The sequence below is a fragment of the Leptonotus elevatus genome, chromosome 15, assembly GCF_054856555.1.
Source record: "Leptonotus elevatus isolate MCC_2025b chromosome 15, RoL_Lele_1.0, whole genome shotgun sequence".
Lineage (NCBI taxonomy): Eukaryota > Metazoa > Chordata > Actinopteri > Syngnathiformes > Syngnathidae > Leptonotus > Leptonotus elevatus.
In genome coordinates, this window is record NC_141253.1 from 13,696,581 (window position 1) to 13,715,954 (window position 19,374).

The following is a 19,374-nucleotide window of genomic DNA, read 5'->3' on the forward strand; positions in this document are numbered from 1 at the left end:
TTTGACTTCCATTAAATTGAGTTCCACATTTTGCAAGGATTTATTGTACTGGGACGTGACTGTTTAACATTCATATCCTTTGATTAATTCCTGTGTAGATTTCTCTGGTTGTAATACAAACTGTGTCTAGGGGTGGGCAAACTTTTTGCTTGATTTTTAAAATGGACAAACCTAATAAAAAATAAAATGTACTTGTTAAATAAAAATAAATAGATGAATAATTCCTTCTCATTTTTGTTTTGCAAAGTAATTATAATTGAATTAGCTTAATTGAATTAGCTTAATTAATAAAACAAATAATGCAATTTTAAATTGCATATACATTGACCAATTCTAGGGGGAAAGGGCTAAACTAGTGCAACAAATATCGCATGCCTCTTAAAGTAGCACTTAGGAACTTTTCAACCTTAATAAAATATTTTCATAACTCTTCTGATGAAACATTGACCTCAAAACTAGTTGAATGGTCCCTTTTCTATGGCCTGAGGGAGTCTGTATCATTTTTTACTGGCACTAAGCAACTTTGAGGAGGATGGTAGGAACACTGCCACACACCAAAAAAAAAAACTACAAATGTGCTTTATGGCATAGGTCAAAAGCTACCCCGGATGAAAAGACCAACATTGATCAACATTGGCCCGGAATTCACTGACTGGCATGAGCTATAAAAAAAAGAAAAAAAAGACGCAATGTGCTTGTCCTCATAGGAAATGTGGTCTTCCTTCAGTCGTAACAATACGGCTTTTGTCCATATGGCACCGCCATAATCAACGTAAACTGAAAGTCCATTAGTGTTGCTTTAATATTGCAAATGACTTTGACTCTGACTTATGAGTTTTTCAGGTTCGCAAACAAAAATTTGAGTTACCAGCACTCGCTATGGTGGCAGTGAAGGTCACAACAAGCAGCACTATGACAGACGGTGAACAAATTGGAACAATTATTATTCAATCAAACCACATTTAGTTACAAATGTCTGATAGCTTTATGCTAATGCTGTACACAAGGCAAAACACTATAAACTGGCTCATGAAGTTAGCATTAATGTTGCGCTAATTATAAACATTTAATTTAATAAATATATATGAACACAAACAATAGCAACACATGCAGACTGAACATATAATAATACTAACATATATATTTTTTTACCCTTTGCGAAAGTGGCTAATATTATATATCAAGGCGCTACTATATATAATCCGGGCGCTGGATTAAAGATAGCCTACGGCCAAATGTGAATGTTCCCATCCGGTCTATGCTATTTTGTCCTCTCTCATTGTCTTCTTGAAGATCAGCTAACTCAATCGTAACACCATCAAATGTTATTATGGTGCTCACTGCTTTCACATGACCGCTATAGTCTGGGTTGCATCTGTTCAACATGCGACAGAACCCATAAAGCTTGCTTTCCTGACCGTCTTGTTGTAATATTTATTGTCAAGTGTACAGGAAGTGGATGATGTCATGACTGGAATAATAACCTAATTCATCAGGCGTTTCTATTTCTCTCCATTTAGCCATAAATACACACAAAAAAAAACACAATGTTTTATGTTGGGCAAACTATTGCGATTCTTTGCACATATTTTCATTCTGGACTCAACTGAGCGGAAAATGTCCCAAAAGCAGCTTGACTTATTTCGTTATCGTGATTTCTTTCGCAAGTAGAGACTCTTTGAAGTTAAATAAGCATGAAAATGTTTGGCGGAATTTATTTTTCATGTATTACAAGTGCAGATTTCCCCAGAGTGTCGCTTATTTGCGCAGGCAAGCAGCGAGTAGAAAGCTTTGAAATCTGAAACATGATCCTCTTGTTTGTGTCTGATAGTAGCGTGTGCGTGTGCGTTGAGTCATTGAAAAGCTACTGAAGGACTCCGCAGTACATCAGAACAATAAAAGCTTACTTGTGATGATTTCTTCCCCTTGGTAATCAGGTCAGGGTCAATTGGATGGCTGTGCGCGCATCGTTTCCTTCTCTAATGCACCTTGCATATTTACTGTATGTTGCTTTGATGTTTGTTTTATTGTCTTTGTATATTTAATTTGAGTCTTGTATAGTACTTGAATTTGATGTAAACCTACATTGTACTTACTGTGTTTATGAATCCCCTTCTGCGTGTTCTTCAGTTCTCCAAGGAGAAATACCTGCTGGAGTCTCCTCCCGAGAAGCTGCGTAAGGAGCTGGAGGAGGAGCTGAAGCTGAGTCCATCTGATATCAGGAGCCATGGCTGGTACCATGGACACATACCCCGAGAGGTACATATAGCTAATACATTATATTTGTTCATTGTCTATAGCTCTTGTCCTCTTTAGAAGCTTTATTCACACATATAGAGAATATCGAGTCTTCAATAGCCAACATGCTAATTCCACATCGGAAGACTGGAGCTGAGATTCTAACCCATAACTGTGATGCAGACATGCTAACCACTCAATCACCGTGCTGCCTTTTATGATGTTGGGGGGGGGGGGGGGGGGGGGTAAAAAGAATAAGAGTTTTTAGAGTGCATACATCAGCCAACACTATTATCAGCTGCAACATAAATAACTGAGCGGCTGTTCTGTATTTGCCTGTGCTAGGATGGGCAAACTTTTGTAGTCAAGGGCCACAGTTGATTTTTAAATGGAGAGATGCACCAAATCAAATGCAGATGAGGAATAATAATAACAAAAAGTTAGATATAAAATATGTAGAACCATTACTGAAATTTTATAATGAATTGTCATTTTTTTATTTAATAGAGATACTGAGATTTTTTAAATCATGTATTTTTTATTTTACTAATAGTTTGAGTAATTAAATCATAATTCCGTTTGTGAATTATTAAGTGAGATTATTGAGATAAAAAATTCTTAAATCAATACTTTTTAAAATATATCTAACTTAACAATTATAGGTGAAGAACATCAAAATGAATGCAATTTATTTTTTTGACTCTTCATATTGTAAATGCTGACTCGGACAAAAATGAAAGAATAGAGTGGTCCGTATGTGGCCCACGAGCCATACCTTGCCCACCATGGCACCAACGGAACTCTACTCACTATTGATATTTTTCCATTTAATCAACCGCGGCGCAAAGCATACTGATCAAATACCATTTGGAGTGATTAGTCAAACAGATTTGTCAAGGCTTCATAGTTTAAGTGACATCATTCCGTTTTTTTGTATTAATCTCATGGAAAGTAGGCTTTTACCAAATGTGGATACAAATCGGATCCGTATGGGATATCTGCCGAGAGTTAACAAAAATGAGCATGCCAACAGTAGCCCTTGTTGCAACCAGTCCAGGGTGTACTCCTGCCTCTCACTCAAGTCAGGTGGGATAGGCTACAGCTCACTTGCAGCCCTAATGAGGATCAGTGCTATGAAAAAAATGAGTGGATGGATAGGACTTGTTTGGTACGACATCACTAGAAGAAAACCTAGTATCATAATCCATTTTGTCGTAAAAACTGTAGACAAGAGAATTGTGCTCAATAAACAAACCCATGCTGATGAAAGCTACCTTGGCAGAGGTAATTAAAGCAGATTAAAGTGTGGGTTGATGTGTCTTTCAAGCGGCCGTGCTATTTAAGCGCTCACTTGAGCGGCTTTTTAGCAGCGCAAACACTGGATGACACCGATTAATGACTCGCATCATCGCTCTCTCGGCTCTGCGGGATTGACTTTAGTGTTCACAAAGAGGGACGCGGTGCCAAGCAGACAGATGTACGCAGCGCTCACATGTGCAATTGGATTTTGCAGCTGGCCGCAAACTCACCAGGTGCGTGCGCAGGGAGGGTGCAATGGGGTGGTGGCCCCGGGGCCATTATATTTGTATTAATATTTCGGATCATGTCCACTGCCGATTTTGGATGAATGCGTATTTTGAAGGGGCATCATCTTGGAAAATGCTCTATCCGCAACTGCCAACCCTGTTCAGAGAGCCAAACATTTAGTGCACTTCGCACGCCACTGACACACACACACACACACACACACACACACACACACACACACACACACACACACACACACACACACACACACACACACACACACACACACACACACACACACACACACACACACACACATTATGTACTGAGATGCACCCACACGTGGAAGGTGTAGCTGGTGTCTCGTCCACAGACACTCACCCAATTAAACTGTCTGGGTTTTTCCCCCCATTTTGCATATTATACATTATTCATGGAGCTGTCCCAGTGTAAACTTAGTGGGAACTCGAAGCACTCTGTCTACCACACACACGCACGCACACAAACACACGCACACACATACAAATCTACTCTGTAGTGGCTTTCTAGTATGCCACTTACATGACACTACTTCCCTCTATTAAGTTCTATATAGTTGGTCTTCCATTCATCCATGTATTATCTTTTTTTTTTTTTTTTGGAGAATTTGTCTCATTAAATAATTGTACTGTAATGGATTCATTAATCTAAATAATGAAATAGGATTATGAGTAAAAATAATAAATGAATAAAGATTTACTGTGTTTTTCTTTATTTTATTAAATAATTGGTTAACATTATATAAATTGTAAATAACATGAACAAAGTATTTTTATTTATTGTTAAAATAAACTTTCTAAAATATTTTAAATAAACAATATAACACATTTTTTACCTGATTGAAAATTGGCCCTTGATCACGTGAGTTGCCGACCCTTGATTTACTGTGCCGATTAAACTGAACATGCATTTTGAATGCGCGAGGAAGCTGGGGAAAAAAAAAAACAAGCACTCTGAAAGTATGCAAACTCCACACAAAAGGGGGTCTGAGTCGGGATTGGAACCCGGGACCTGAGAAGTGTGAAGGCAGACATGCTAACCATTTGTCCACTGGGTTCCCAATTTAGATGTTAACATGAAATAATCTCTTTACAGCTACCTCAATTTATGGTACTTTTTTTTTTTTTTTTAATCAATGGTGTAGTGCAGCATTGTGGCGTTGTATTATTTTTTTGGTATATATATTTGATCTATGTTTTTACTGCCCCCTGCTGGTGATGTTGTGTGAGCGCGTTTACAGTTTAACATCTCTGCAGGCACCTATTCTGCTTTAAAATATCACTCTCTTTTTTTTTCTTCTTTTTTTTATTTAAAATATTGAACACTTGTTTTTGTTTACTCTTAGGCCTTAGGCTGCTTCACCCACCGTGACAGAAATATTACATTTATGGATTGCTCGTCTTCATTTATATTCAAAACAAAGTGCTCCCCCCCCCCCCCCCCCTGCTCCCCAATAATACTGAACACAATAGATTTCTACTGGGAAAAAAGGTTTTTCTCAGTCAGCAGTCGCTGCTGGCACCTTATTTGTCTCCGCCAGCTTGTACAGCATTTTGGCAGCTTTTTCTGTCGTTGTGCAACACAAAAATGTCCTTAGGCATTGTTGTAATTAATCCTGATGGACCGGATTCCCATTATTCAGCTGTCCAAAAATGATTTAAAAACACGACACTTTGACGAACGATGTAGAATAAGTGTGGCTCTTGGTCTTTAAGCCTTGCAACCTATCTTGTACTTTTTAGTTTATTCAATTTATATACTGAGAGACTCTTCAGATTAATGATCACAGTCTAGAGACAAGAATGAAGTTCGTTTTTTGTGTTTAATATACTTTTTTTTCTTCAAGAAACCAAGCGTTAACTTGTATCAACTTCCACAGAATTAATGTCAATACAAATCCCGTATGTCTTCTGTGAAGGTGTCAGAGACTCTGGTGCAGCATCACGGAGACTTCCTGGTGCGTGACTCGCTCATCAACGTGAGTGACTACGTGCTGACCTGTCGGTGGGATAACGAGGTGCTGCATTTCAAGATCGGCAAAGTCCTGGTCAAATCCAGCGACACCAAGGTACTCGTACTCGACTTCAACGCCAATGTCAACTTGTTATGGTCTCAGCTACAAGATGTGATCTATACTGAATTAGCTAGGTAGTCAGTTAGTTTATTTGCTACTTATTCATTAGTTATTTAGTACAATTGTATAAAAGCTGTGTTGCCAAAAAATGTGAATCATGACTTAATCATATGTACAGGTTTTTTTGTTTCTTTGTTTTTTAGCATTTTTCTTAAATCCCCAGTGATGAACTCTTTAATTTTTTACTGAAGCAATCCCCTTCACTCCCTGCTGTTTTACTGGATTTTGACAGATTTTGCAAGGCCCACAAAATATTGTGTTCTATTGCTATAAAAACATGGAACATGGAAAAGAAAGATTAGAGTCTTTCTTTCATGAGGAACATTTTATTTATTATTATATATATTTTATTATATATTTTTTTTAAAGAGCTCAGTATTGTTCATTCGGTAATGTCATCATCATTGCTTTTTTTTTTTTTTTTTTTTTTTTTTTGGTATGTGGGTGAGTAAAATGTTTTATTTCTTTATTTTTTAAAACATTTTCCCCTAAAAATTTAGAAGAAAAAAAATGTTTTATTTCTATCTGTTTCCATTTGCAGCAATTATTATTGGAATATAGCTCACTTTCATCCATTTTCACATTCCTGGTGAAAACATTGGCAAAAAGAGCTTGTTGCAACATGGCCTTGGCTGATCTCTTATACTGTGCTGCCACCTGCTGGCCATTTTTTTTTAAATAACTACCATTGCCTTAAGCCACCTCTTCATGTCAGAAGCTGCATCAAAGCCTTCGCTATGCTTTTGCATTAAAAACATAAGACGTGTAAATTCATTTTGGGGGGTGAAGGACAAAGTATTAAAAAAACGGGTTTACATGTTTTTGGGTTTGAATGAGTTAATGTATAAAAATGACAAATAAATAAGCCATGAGATCAGTGAAGGTGAATATTCACATTTGCTCAATATTAGGTGCAGTATGTCCTGGAGTCGGAAAGCTTCGACTCGGTCCAGGAGCTGGTGCGCTACTACGCAAGTCAGCGCAAAGCCATCTCGCAGTCCAGCGGTGTCCACATATACTGCCCGGTGAGCCGAACCCTGCCGCTGCGCTACCTGGAGGCCACCTTCGCTCTTTCGGGCAGCAAGCACGGCTGCGTCTACTCGCCGTCCAATCAGAGGGGAGCGTACATCAAGAGACGCAGCGTCACCATGATGGACGGGCTCACGACGGAGAAGATGATGCCTCACAGGTGAGCCCTGAAACTGATGCCCAAGGTTGGGGAATCCAGGTCCAGGCAGTAAAAACCCTACCACAGATTGGCCTTAGTCACAGGTGCTTCTACTTAACAGGCAGGTAAATGGGCCTGTGGCTAAAGCCAGCGGTTTCAGAGTTTTTACTTTCTGTAGCCTCGTGTAAACTCTCATTTCATGTCTCCTCATTTTAGCCATTGTTTCATTTTATTGCTTCTTGTTACACACGCAATCAGTGACTCAGACAGCCCCAGTCCAGTTGAGACACCAGCGGCACCGCCGGAACCTCAGCCGCAACCTGTGCCCAAATGCAGGTGGTGTGTGTATCATATGTATGTGTGAAACACAAGTGTGTAGAACTAGTACACCTGCCACATCCCTACAGTCCCTTCACCTCATCAGCACGTCCTCCAAGTGTGTCGAATGAATTTCAGATGGACCACCCAACTTTGTCTCCACTAAGACAATGTATATTGTAATGTTGCCTTTTTGAAGTGCTGGAAATTGCACTAAACAATAATGGCAGGCTTTCACCAAGGCAAAATGGATCATAATGCGGATCAGCACCACATTGTGCACCTTCATAGAGAGCCAACATCTGAATTTTGATATTTAGAATTATCCTCTACAAATTTTTAGCTTTGACCCTGTAACATAGTATAAAACTTCAATCAATTTTTATTTTTTGTTTTATTTTACTATTTTTGGGGGATTGTTTGTTTTCAACTAAGAATATATGTGATGTTACAATAGCATATTTTCTTTTTAAGTAAAAAAAAATATCTAGTCTGTATGCTGTTACCTGTATGACTTTACATTACGTGTTATGACATCTCATATTTCATATTAACTTATTTCATATTAATACCAGTAATAGGTTATACATATGCATAAATACGTACCAAAAGGTCTATCATTTCTGCAATTCCACCGATTTACACCTGACTTCTATAATAAGTTTGTGTTTTGTTTTTAAACCTTTTTTTTTTAACACAAAAGTGCACACAAATGTTGTAATACTTGCGGGCATATATTATCTTTATTTATCTTATTATATTATGACTTTATCTTCTGCCAAAAGCAACTAATATTACTGCAGCTTCCTGAGCAGCTGTGAACGTCTCCCTTGTGCATAGCCAATCCATATGTCTGTATTATACTGCCCCCTAGTGGCCAAGAAGGACACACCAGAAGGAGCCGCACAATGAAGTAATCAGGATGCATTCTATTGCTGCGTGCTTTAATAAAGTACAATACAATACAATACATTTAAATTTTGCATCGTTAATCAAACTACTGACTGGCAACATTTCACACCATCAAAAAAAGAGGGGGAAAAAATGGACTCCTAACCAGATCAGGTAGAGAACTTTCACCAAGGTCACACCAACTAAAAATGCATCTTCTCTCCCTAATAAGCACCGCTAACCACACCCCTTCCTGTCATGTGACACTACCCCCAGCCATCACAACATGGAAATCCATCCCTGAGGATTTTTAACACGTACGATTGCTTTTGCAGCCCTTCCACCATCCACCACCACAAAGACGCAATGAGGAACTGCGCGATGAGCATGGACCAGATCCAAGAGTACCGCTGCCCTTTATCGCCTGTCGGAGAGACGCCCATGTCTCCTGCATACTGTGCAAGTAAGTCAATTCAAATCTGCCTTCATCTCTAAAACAGTGGCAAAATATGGCCTGCATTTCAATAGAATCCGATTCTTATAATTACATAACTCGATCGTATATCAGTAAATAAAGACGTCTTATCCAGAATAAAAGGTTACTAGAATTAGGTTATATGTTGAAATTACTCTTTTTTTAGAATGACTTTCTTCCTTTACTGTATATAACCTAAAGGGACTTCTCTCTTCTCCAGTCACCAGACAGAGAGCCCACTCAGGTGGGCGGGTCCTGGCCGTGGTGCCCTCTTCCCCCGTCACACGGCGTTCCAGCGACCCTCAACTTAGCCCCTCTTCCAGCAACAACCCCCCGGAGCATCCCGCCAACATCTCTCACTCGGCCCACTCGTCTCCCGCCCATCATCCCGCTCTCCAATCGCACTCCTCCGAAACAGCGGGCAGCTACTGCGACCTCAGACCTTGCCCGGCCGGGCCCCCCAAACCTCCCACCAAGAGCTACGTGGAGCGGTTGCGGGTGGAGGAGGGGAGGATCGAGGGCGTGAGGGGGGAAGGAGACGGGATGAGCAGCGCTCCTCAGGTGGAGACCGCTTCCTTGTTCCGGCCGTCCAGGTATGCGATTAACTCGTTTGAAGGAGTTTCTCTTTTTTACTTTGCACTCGTTCTGAGCAAGAACTGACATCAAAATATGCTGTAACATTGCGATAGAGATTCTTTCTGATAAATATTTTACCCTTCAAAAAAAAAATCTACATATTGGGCCCTATTTGCACGCCTAGCTGTGCACATGGGTGGAGTTCTCTTTCTTTTGGCATTTTCATAGACTGACGTTGTTAGAAATGGAATTGTAAAAAAAAAAAAGACAAAAATAAATGGGTTTGTCTCCTTTCCACTCTGAACACACTTCGCCGCTCCCCATCTTATTATTGATTTTACATGGAAGCTGCTATTCTAAGGGAGGGGGCATACACACACAACAGCAGCTTCAAAGCAAACAAATCATCGTGCAGATAATAATGTAGACATGTTTTTCTTCAGCACTGAACGTTTCAAGGTCAAGCAAAGTTCAATCGCAAAAACATTCCAGTTGCCATCTTGCGATAAGAGCATGAGTGACACTCCCTTTCACAGAATAAATGCTTCACAATACTTGTAAGAGAAAATATGTGGTAAAAATACATTAATCTTAACAAATAATAATAATAATAATGCAAGTCATATTTTTGAATGAAATCTACTGTAATTACATCCACCACACAGAAACTACCAAAATCGCGTCACACCATTTGTGGCACAACTTAGACCTGGTTTCACCTGGTCTAAAGTCTAGTCTGCTTTCTATCACCCAATGCGCCAGAGGTCTGTCATAGAAAAACATCCTCAATCCACCAGTTAGGACAAAATTCCCAAACACAGTAAACTAAAGTTGCCATAGCACGAAAATGAAGATGTGCCAAATGTTTACGCCAAGCGCATGTGTGCCTGTCTATGAAATAAGGCACACATTACATTATAGTGTCAACTGGAGGTTTTGCTAGAAAATTTAGACATAAAATGTTGGTCGTTAGGTGTTCACGGAGGCCCCAACATGCTTGGGACCCATAATTCTACTGTCTTAATGTGAGCAGTGTGACATAAGTTACCACATACTGTATATTAATTATGACCTAGGCAGAAACGTGAGCTTAATGTTACTGAATCGAGCTCTTTTAAACCAGGAACTGCGACATACTGGTGTCAATGAGAGCAAAATGTAGCTGCCCTTTGGTTCCAGTGTTGAGCAGCCCGAGGCGAGGCTTTGTCCTCTGGCCACAGATACTGCGGATGCTGTATTTTACCACACTTAGAATAAAATACCCCAGGACGACATGCCCGATAAAGCTTGTAAAAAAACATGCTGCTCGGGTGCACCAGTGGCTGTAATAAAGAGAGAGAATGACCACTATCTTAGCCCTTCCAGAAGACTAATGTGACATTCTAAAGGAATTATTGATACGTCACACAAAGGTATTTTGTACATGTATTTTTAGCTGGGGGGGGGGGGGATAAGATAAAGGGACTGAAACAGACTGTCATGCACACATCATTGTGGAGTGACCACATGTCAGATTCAACTGGAATCTTTGTTAAATGTGAAATCGTTTTCAGGTGGTTTACCGTTGTTCACTTGAACGTTTCCTACGCAGGTATGAGTCTTGCATCATGCCGGCCGACAATAAACCTCTGGAGATGTCTGTGCTGAAGAGAGTGAAAGAGCTACTGGCTGAAGTGGATGCAAGGACGGCGGCAAAACACATCACCTTGGTGGACTGCACGGTACATAAACACACACGAGCACGTAGTGTTCATAACTTGATTTCCTATCCGCATTACTAATGACAAGCGGTATACAAAATGGATGAATGGATATGTCATCATTCACGCAATGCACAAAATACAATAGATATCCTTTTTTTCTCCCACCCTCTTGGGCAGATTGCAAGAATACTGGGTGTCAACGCAGATATGCAAAGAATGATGGGAGTGTCCTCAGGCTTGGAGTTGCTCACACTACCTCACGGACACCAGCTGAGACTTGACCTACTGGAGAGGTGCGCCGTCTTCTACTTCAATACTTCCGCCTTTCTTTCTCTCTCTCTCTCTGTCTGTCTCTGTCTCTGTCTCTGTCTCTGTCTCTGTCTCTGTCTCTGTCTCTGTCTGTCTCTCTGTCTCTCTGTCTCTCTCTCTCGCTAGCTAAAAATTGGGTTTAGCGGTCACTGTACGGCAAAGAGATTGCTGCTGAACCCATTTGAACTCTGTTGCTAACCAACACAGCAGCACCGACTAAACAGTTTCTCTGCCCAATTAAAGTGTGCAGTCTGATTAGATGTTATAATTTAGTTCTCTTTTGAGTCTTATGTGGAGAGTGGAGACGGTGTCTTTTCCGCTCGTTAGCTTTCCAGTCGACACTCTTTTGATCACGCCTCAATGTTATGCGGCCGATAATAAACCTCTGGAGATGTCTGTGTTGAAGAGAGTTAAAGAGCTTACTGGCTGTGATTTATGGAGTGACACTAACGCTATTTTTCCCAAGTATGTCAGTAGTTTGTACAAATAAATGCTAAATAAATAAAGTAAACTTGCCATTGTCTCTATGAGAAAATTCAAAACCTAAGTATATGAGTGACATAGAAATAACGTTGGTAAGCTCTCATATCATTACATTATGTCCATGAGCTTGTCTTTGATTTTTTGCACAGTGTTATAATATTTGAGGGAATTTCATATCTACAGTAAACTGCACATAAATGTTATCATCATATTCTCATTATTTGCTCATTTTTCTTCTTCAATTCTGTGGGTTTTGTGGTTGTTGCTTCATCCCACAAATTCATGTTGCTTACATATGTGACATCATTTAAAAGGGAAATTAATAGTCTTTCCCACAGTATAACTTTTTTTTTTTTTGCAAAAAAAATATCTAGGAAGCACACGTTGCCTTACTTCTTGTGCTAAATGTTACGTGCTTCACATCACTGATAGATGGCTTGATAAAAACCGAAGGTGCAATTTATGTGAAAGTCTCTCCCTTAACCTTCAGTTTCATGGCAAGTGCTATGTAAAAAGAGATTGAGTAAAGTAATTAGTGTCGGAATTCAAATGATTCAATGATGTCCTTTTTCCCAGTGATGGAAATTTCCCGAATGACATTCCAACATTCTTCACTCAGGTTCTACACCATGTCAATCATGACGGCCGTGGACCTGCTGGGCTGCACGGGAAGCACCGAAGAGCGGGCGGCCCTGCTCCATAAAACCATCCAGTTGGCGGCCGAGCTGAAGAGCAACCTGGGCAACATGTTTGGCTTTGCCGCTGTGATGAGGGCCTTGGAGCTGCCACAGGTAAGATGAACATGGTTTGCTTTCCATCGTTGGGGTATTATTGTACGTTCCTCTGACGCGTTTGTGATGACGCCTCAGATTTCCCGGCTGGAGCAGACGTGGGTGACGTTACGCCAGAGACACACAGAAGGTGCCATCCTGTATGAGAAGAAGCTCAAACCTTTCCTGAAGAATTTGAATGATGGCAAAGGTAAAGTGGTTTTCAAACTTTTGATACCCAAGTACCACCTAAAAAAATACAGTCTTTGTGATCTGAGGTTACGAGACTAGAAAAACAAAATGGTGGATGAGACCAGCAGTTGCTAGTTTGAAACATTTGGATAAATACAAATATTTTATTTTTAAACAAACTATAGAATAGACATGTTAAATTAATTAATTCATTTAATTCATTAAATTTACTAATTAATGTTAAATTGTAATTCATAAATATATGTTAACGTTCTTTTGTTTTAATTCGTTTTAATAAGTCACAGTGTCCTATCATGGGTGAGCTATTTTTTAAAACAGACCCGTGGGCTACTTGTGTTGTCCTTGGGGCTAACTAGTACCTGCTTTTTTAATGGCAATGCACAGGGGGAAATGCATCTGTGCATGAAGTGTCCCTTTCATTTTTTCCTTCCCTCCTCCTTCCCTACGTGTAACAATTTCAAAGATTAAGCTCATTTACTCAACTCTGCAGGCAGCCAATCATATCGTGCCCTGCTTAGAATCCCCTCAACAACAACAACAAAAAAGAGGTCATTAGTAGTGACAGCCATTATTAGCTGTTATTGAAACCTTGACTTTGTTATAATCAAGTAAACTGTCAAACCAGTAATCGGCCCATGTACAGTTGATAGCCGTGCTAGCTGCAGCTACAGTATTTTGATTATATCTCATCTTAAAATATTCATGCCGGAGGGACCACGGGACTGGTGGAGAGGAACGAGGGCAGTGGTGCAAAGTGAAGCTCCATCATATTCGGCAAAATGTTGTAATGCACGGGCAACGGCTGTATGCTAATGAGAATGTTATTCAAATCACCACACGCACTTAACACGACACTTGTTGTAACGAGTTAACCGAATATGAGACTGGCAGCACAATTGCTTGCAAATCTGCAAGTCTATCCTCAACTACAATAAAAGCACAAGTGAAATAGAAACAGTGGAATAGAGAAATGTTTATATTTTAATGCTTAAAATCAGGGACATCATTGATTAATAGACTTCAACTTGACTCGCATTGTGTTTTATACGACTTCAAAAATTGCCTAGTTTTTAAGTTTGAACATTAACACTGCACTGTACTTAAATAATAATTCAATTTAAAATGATTACTCATAAGTTAAATAATCATTGTAGCGAAATAGACAAACAAACTGTTTTAAAATATGAATTGCAAATGTATTGTACTTAAAAGTTATAGCTAACTGAACAACTGTCCTTAAAGATTGATTGTAACGTGCAGTTTGAGCATTTAATTCACTGTTCCTTCTCGTACCGCTAGAGGGAGCTCACGTACCACATTTTGAGAATCACTGGATGAAAGCAAAAATCCAAGAGGTGTCATATTGCAGAAATGCCCACGTTCACAATAGTAAGTCACCCTCACAATGATTCCTTTGGGCACAGAGCCCAGCTGCAGGGAGATGGGGTAGGAGGACACATTCAAGAAATTAGTGCAAAAAAAGTGCTATAACGATTGAGACATACATGAATTTAGCACTTAAATCCCTACTGGAAAAATGAACTGTAACACATTTTTATTTTCACCAAAGTGCCACCTTCTGGATCTGTTGTAGCACATTTGTCCCAAATGCGAAATTCTCATTTAAATATTTTTTTTTCTTTGCTTTCAGAGTCCAGCGTGGTTTCCAATACCACTTTCCCGCACACCATCCCCGTCCTATCTTTGCTGGAGCGAGGCCTGGCTCTCGGAGAGGTGCCGGAGCCGTGGGAGAGCGCCGAGGTGGGCGTGGACGTAGTCATGCACCACCTGGAAGCGGCTCGCACCATCGCGCATCATGGGGGGATCTACAGGAGCAATGTGGAGAGCAAATTGCAGGGTATGTAGATGGTTACATGCGGATGGCTGCGTTGAACTGTTTGGACTCGCTAGGCAGTCACAGCATGTATTTGTTGCCATGATTAGCAATTGATCGTTCACCGTATTGATCATTAAGCCATTAAACCTGTTAACCCTGGTTAATCAGGGTGACTAAATAGATTGAGAATAAGTTGTATAGCGCTTGCTTTGCATTTTATTAGATTGTGCTTTTAGCACAAAGCTATTTTGCATGTACCTGTATTATACAGTAATTCCCTACTATATACAATAATTATAAAAGCAATTAATACTATAGAAAAACACAATTTACCAGCAGGCAACTGTGCTACGTGCATCGTCTGGAGCAGATCAGAATCAATATTTATTATGTAACAAAACCGTAAAATAAGTCGTAGTAACCAGAGATGCTGATTATTGAATGGATTCAATTTTGAGATTAGCGGTTGTACATTTGGCTGGAAGAAGTTTTGCTCGGACCAACCAATCAAACGATGGAAAACAATTGTCGCGCGACTGTGAGGATGAATCTGAAATCTGATTGGTGAAAGAAGCAGTTTCTTTGATAATAGTTCAAGTCCCATAAGCAGACTACTGATTTTGAAGGCCGTGGGCAGATTAGACTGGCATAGCAACACAATGAGCCTGCAATCTGATTGGACAAAAAAAAGAAAAAAAGAAAATCATAGAACAACTATTAATTTAGGTTGTAAATGTATGTCAGTTCTCAAAGGTGGATAATAAAATGTTACATATACTCTATTATATTTATTTAAGTAACTTTCCAAATAAATTGTATTTGTAAAATTAAATTTTTTTTACTTTTCTTGAGTATTTTATTATTTTTTTTTGTATTATTTTTATTATTATTATTATTTACTCCATTATACCGAGATACATTCTGTTTGCCACTTGTACTTTTCATCTATAAATTACTGCCTGTTATTTGTTTTGCCTTGTCAAAGAGACTTTGGTCACATGACTCTGCTCCACCAGTCTAACGTCACCATTGGGGATGTATGTGTTTTCAAAGTGGCACATTTTTACATAGCATGACAGTACCAGTACAACAGAGGAAAAAATGCCTGTGATGGCAGAACACTTCAGGCTTCACCTGGATGTACAATACCACTTTTTGCTCTCTAGAGAAATTATTTGTAGGACTTCTTTTTACTTAATTCAAGTCATTCAAAAGTAAAGTTACTTTTACTTGAGTACAATGTTGGCTATTCTACCCACATTTAATAGTGTTTAGGCCAGCAGAGAAGGCCTTGCAGATCCTGACCAGCAAAGCTAAGGCGTAATTGGTCGCTTGGACCCGCAGAATAAATCCAACTCCTCTTCCTCTTCTTCGCCCTACTGTGCAGGGTTCCAGGTACAAGCCGACATCCACGAGATCTTCCAGACGGAGTTCCAGATGCGTCTGCTGTGGGGCTGCCGCGGCTCCGAGGGCAGCCAGCTGGAGCGCTACGAGAAGTTCGACAAGGTCCTCACCGCCCTCTCGCACAAGCTGGAGCCTCCGTTGCGCCACAGCGAGCTATAGCGACCATTATCCCAACAAAGACTCCTTGCATCTGCACTTACCACTCCCAAGTGGTCTTGTCTTGCATGGCCAAAAATGGAAGAGTGCGGGTGGACCACTGTGAGTGGAGAGGCAGCTAAAAGTACAGCGCGATGTCACTTGCTACACAACGTGCACTCACAAACTGTGGACGTCCTCACTCATTCCTAAAATGTCCACAAGAGGAGACAAGATGAGTATGGTGTCCCCTGAAGGTCAATCTGCAGAGTTTGGCTTTTCTCCGCACACACAGATTCTTCCCTGCTGTCTCACACTGTAGTAGAAATGACTGCTAACATTTGAATGACATCATAATGTATATGTCTTTCTGTGTGTGCGTGCGTGTAAATCATGTGAACATTCCTTGATTTCTTATTTATTCTTTAGAGGAGCTCCATCCGTTCAGGGCATTCGGCTTCTCAAACCTTGTGGGAAGGAGTCATAAAAGCGTATTCAAGATGGAGCAGTCGCATCAAATATGGATCAGCCACTCATTAATACATGCATCACAAATGAAGAAGTAAAAGTTGAAAACAGACTCACGTTTGCTTGAAGCTGTGCGCTAAATGTTGCTAAAAGCGAGGTAAGTGAGGCAAGGTTACTTTAAATCTTTAGGTGATGGTTCACTTACAACATAAAACATGACAATTAATGAATGAGTTTGGATAAATTCATGATTATTATTACTTTATGTATCGGGGGAATTTTTTTGTCTGTTCTGTACTCCTGTTTTCAATGCCTATGTTGTGCATGAACATCAACACTGCCTTTTTTGCGTCAATTTGGAAAATAATCAAAAGCTAGATCAATCAAAAATCGACAAAATTGATTGACTACTGGCATATCATGCCCAGCCTTAGAAACGGACGTTAGCATTTCTTTAATAACTAATATGAAAGGTTCTGAATGAACCTTGTGAAACAGATTAGTCATTTATAAAACACTATATTGCTTCTTGAATGCACCCAGTTTGAAATGAATTTAAGAAAAAATGTCTTGAGGATTACAGATTGCTCAAATCAAATCACTGGAACACTTAAAACCAACTCCTTCAATGAAATATTGATTATAAAATTTAATTGGTCAAACTCTTGATATGTCGTCCTGGAGGACTTGCTCTAACTGATCAACTTCTATGTGGAGAGGCCACTACAAAAAAAAAAAACTCCCAACTAGCCAGGAATATTGACTGATGCAGGATGAAACCCACAAGTGTGACTGATCTGCGAGGTTACATTGTGATGATTTCATATTCCCTTCATTTTTTCAGCATTACACGAATACTCTCAGGATACTTAGCTTGTGATAATGGTAGCTATAGGGATGGGCATTTGACTAGATTTCTTTCATCTTAATATAGGGAAAATCAATTAATCTCTGTTCATTTTCTGAACTTCTGTTTGTATTAAGCAGAATAATGAAAAGAATGCTGTCGGTCATAAAGCAGAGTAGACACACAATGATTTTTAACATCTTAATGTGAGAGACCCCTAACATGACAAGGAAATAATTAGCAAGTGTTTGCTAGCTAACTCAGTTTATCGTGTGTGGTGTACTCGAGGCTCTCCAACACAACACACCACACATAACAATACAATATTTTCAACAAGTGTGAATCTACTGCCCTAATCCAGATGACGGCTGTAGCTTGATGCTAGGCTAACTGTTAGCAAATCTGTTGATTATACGGTAAATGTAAAACTCTTTTAATTGTAATTGTATTGTGTTGAATTACTTGTGAGACACGAAATCCAAACACTCAACACAAACGGCCGCTCCTCTATTTGCAACAGAGTTGGCTTGAATGGTATTTCCTAATTGGCTATCGTTCTGCTTCACGCCACAATCACGGAGTTTAGACCAAAAAATGTGAGTTTTTGTCCCAGCAATTTTTTAAGTAGTTCAGCTTATGTAACTCACTTCCTGAGCATTCAAATAAGGTGCCGAGCGCTGTCGCTGACCCAGGATGTTAGCTCACTGGTAACACTCTGCCCTCCCAAAACCGAAGACGTGGTCGCAGCGCCGGTTCAATCGCCCCATACCCTGAAACTTTAGAATCTGACATTGGGGTAAATGCTCAAATTTGTCGTGGTTATATCTTTGCGTGTACACTGTTTAAGACAGCAAACTTGTTTAGATAGACTTTCCATAGATTTTAAGATCATCAATGGTAACTTCCATGTATTTGACACAATTCAGTCAGTCAGTGGTCACTTATTCTGCCCATCCCTAACACTAGCACTAGAACACCATAACTCATATCAAGTGTACAAAAGTATACAGTACTGATATCAGCTTATCCATTAATGTACCACATGGTTTAAGGAATTATGGGCTCCTATACTACCAAATGCCATTCGGTTGGCTGCTTGTGGATGTCATCTTTCAAGTATGTGCACCTGAGGGAGTTGAACCTGACTCTCAGAGCTATGTGATAATTTCAGCCAAAGGACGACGGCCATTTCAATACGGGATAAATATTTTTGGGGGGTTTTGCCCTCCCTCCTTGTTGTCTACCTCCCAAATTAAATATAAGCATTCTATAGGCCAATATACTCAAATGTACATGTCAGGTATCAATCCAAGTGAATTAATTCTCAGTCTGATCTTACATGAGTGTTTGTCTTTGTGTGAAACACGTTTGTGGGGGTCCAGCTGTACAGTACAGGCCATGCAAAAAAGAAGAAGTCATTTTCCATCATAGCCCAGCAGGGGGCGAACTTCATTCAAACATGCTCCAAAATGGTCATTTTGATTGTGTATATTCTAAAGCCTACTGATTTAGGTTTGTCCCCTTTTCACAGTACTGATGATGGAAGAAAGATTTGTGTGTGTTTTTATGAATACTTGCTTTGGGTACTAAACGGTGACGCTCCTGAGGACTGCGTGGAATAAAAGGCGAAAGGACAGTATGATATTTTTTGTTGTTTGCTTTGTTTTTTTTCTACATATTGTACATAGCAATTCACTCTTTTTGAAATAAAATGATTGCTTGTGTCACAGACGGTACCATTGATTTGGAGTCAAGTTTTATTTTGGGTAGCAGGTGATCTGACTTTTTCGCAACTGGCCCCTGAATGTCACGAGGACCCACCATATTCTAGCATCAGAC

At 39.7% G+C, this 19,374-nt stretch overlaps 1 protein-coding gene across 3 annotated transcripts in view; it reads left to right on the forward strand.

Moving 5' to 3' along the window:
• Positions 1–19,374, forward strand: part of sh2d3ca (SH2 domain containing 3Ca) — a 46,413-nt gene extending 27,039 nt beyond the window's left edge. Inside the window, exons 2-13 of one of the 3 annotated variants that reach the window (XM_086097582.1) lie at positions 2,131–2,259; positions 5,723–5,872; positions 6,850–7,127; positions 7,365–7,442; positions 8,651–8,778; positions 9,011–9,383; positions 10,958–11,087; positions 11,247–11,362; positions 12,481–12,652; positions 12,731–12,842; positions 14,496–14,702; positions 16,069–19,374. In XM_086097582.1, the coding sequence (XP_085953708.1) occupies positions 2,131–2,259; positions 5,723–5,872; positions 6,850–7,127; positions 7,365–7,442; positions 8,651–8,778; positions 9,011–9,383; positions 10,958–11,087; positions 11,247–11,362; positions 12,481–12,652; positions 12,731–12,842; positions 14,496–14,702; positions 16,069–16,244 (2,049 nt within the window). In that variant the 3' untranslated portion in view covers positions 16,245–19,374. The remainder of the gene's footprint in view (positions 1–2,130; positions 2,260–5,722; positions 5,873–6,849; positions 7,128–7,364; positions 7,443–8,650; positions 8,779–9,010; positions 9,384–10,957; positions 11,088–11,246; positions 11,363–12,480; positions 12,653–12,730; positions 12,843–14,495; positions 14,703–16,068) is intronic. The other 2 variants (XM_086097581.1, XM_086097583.1) reach the window with 2 other exon arrangements.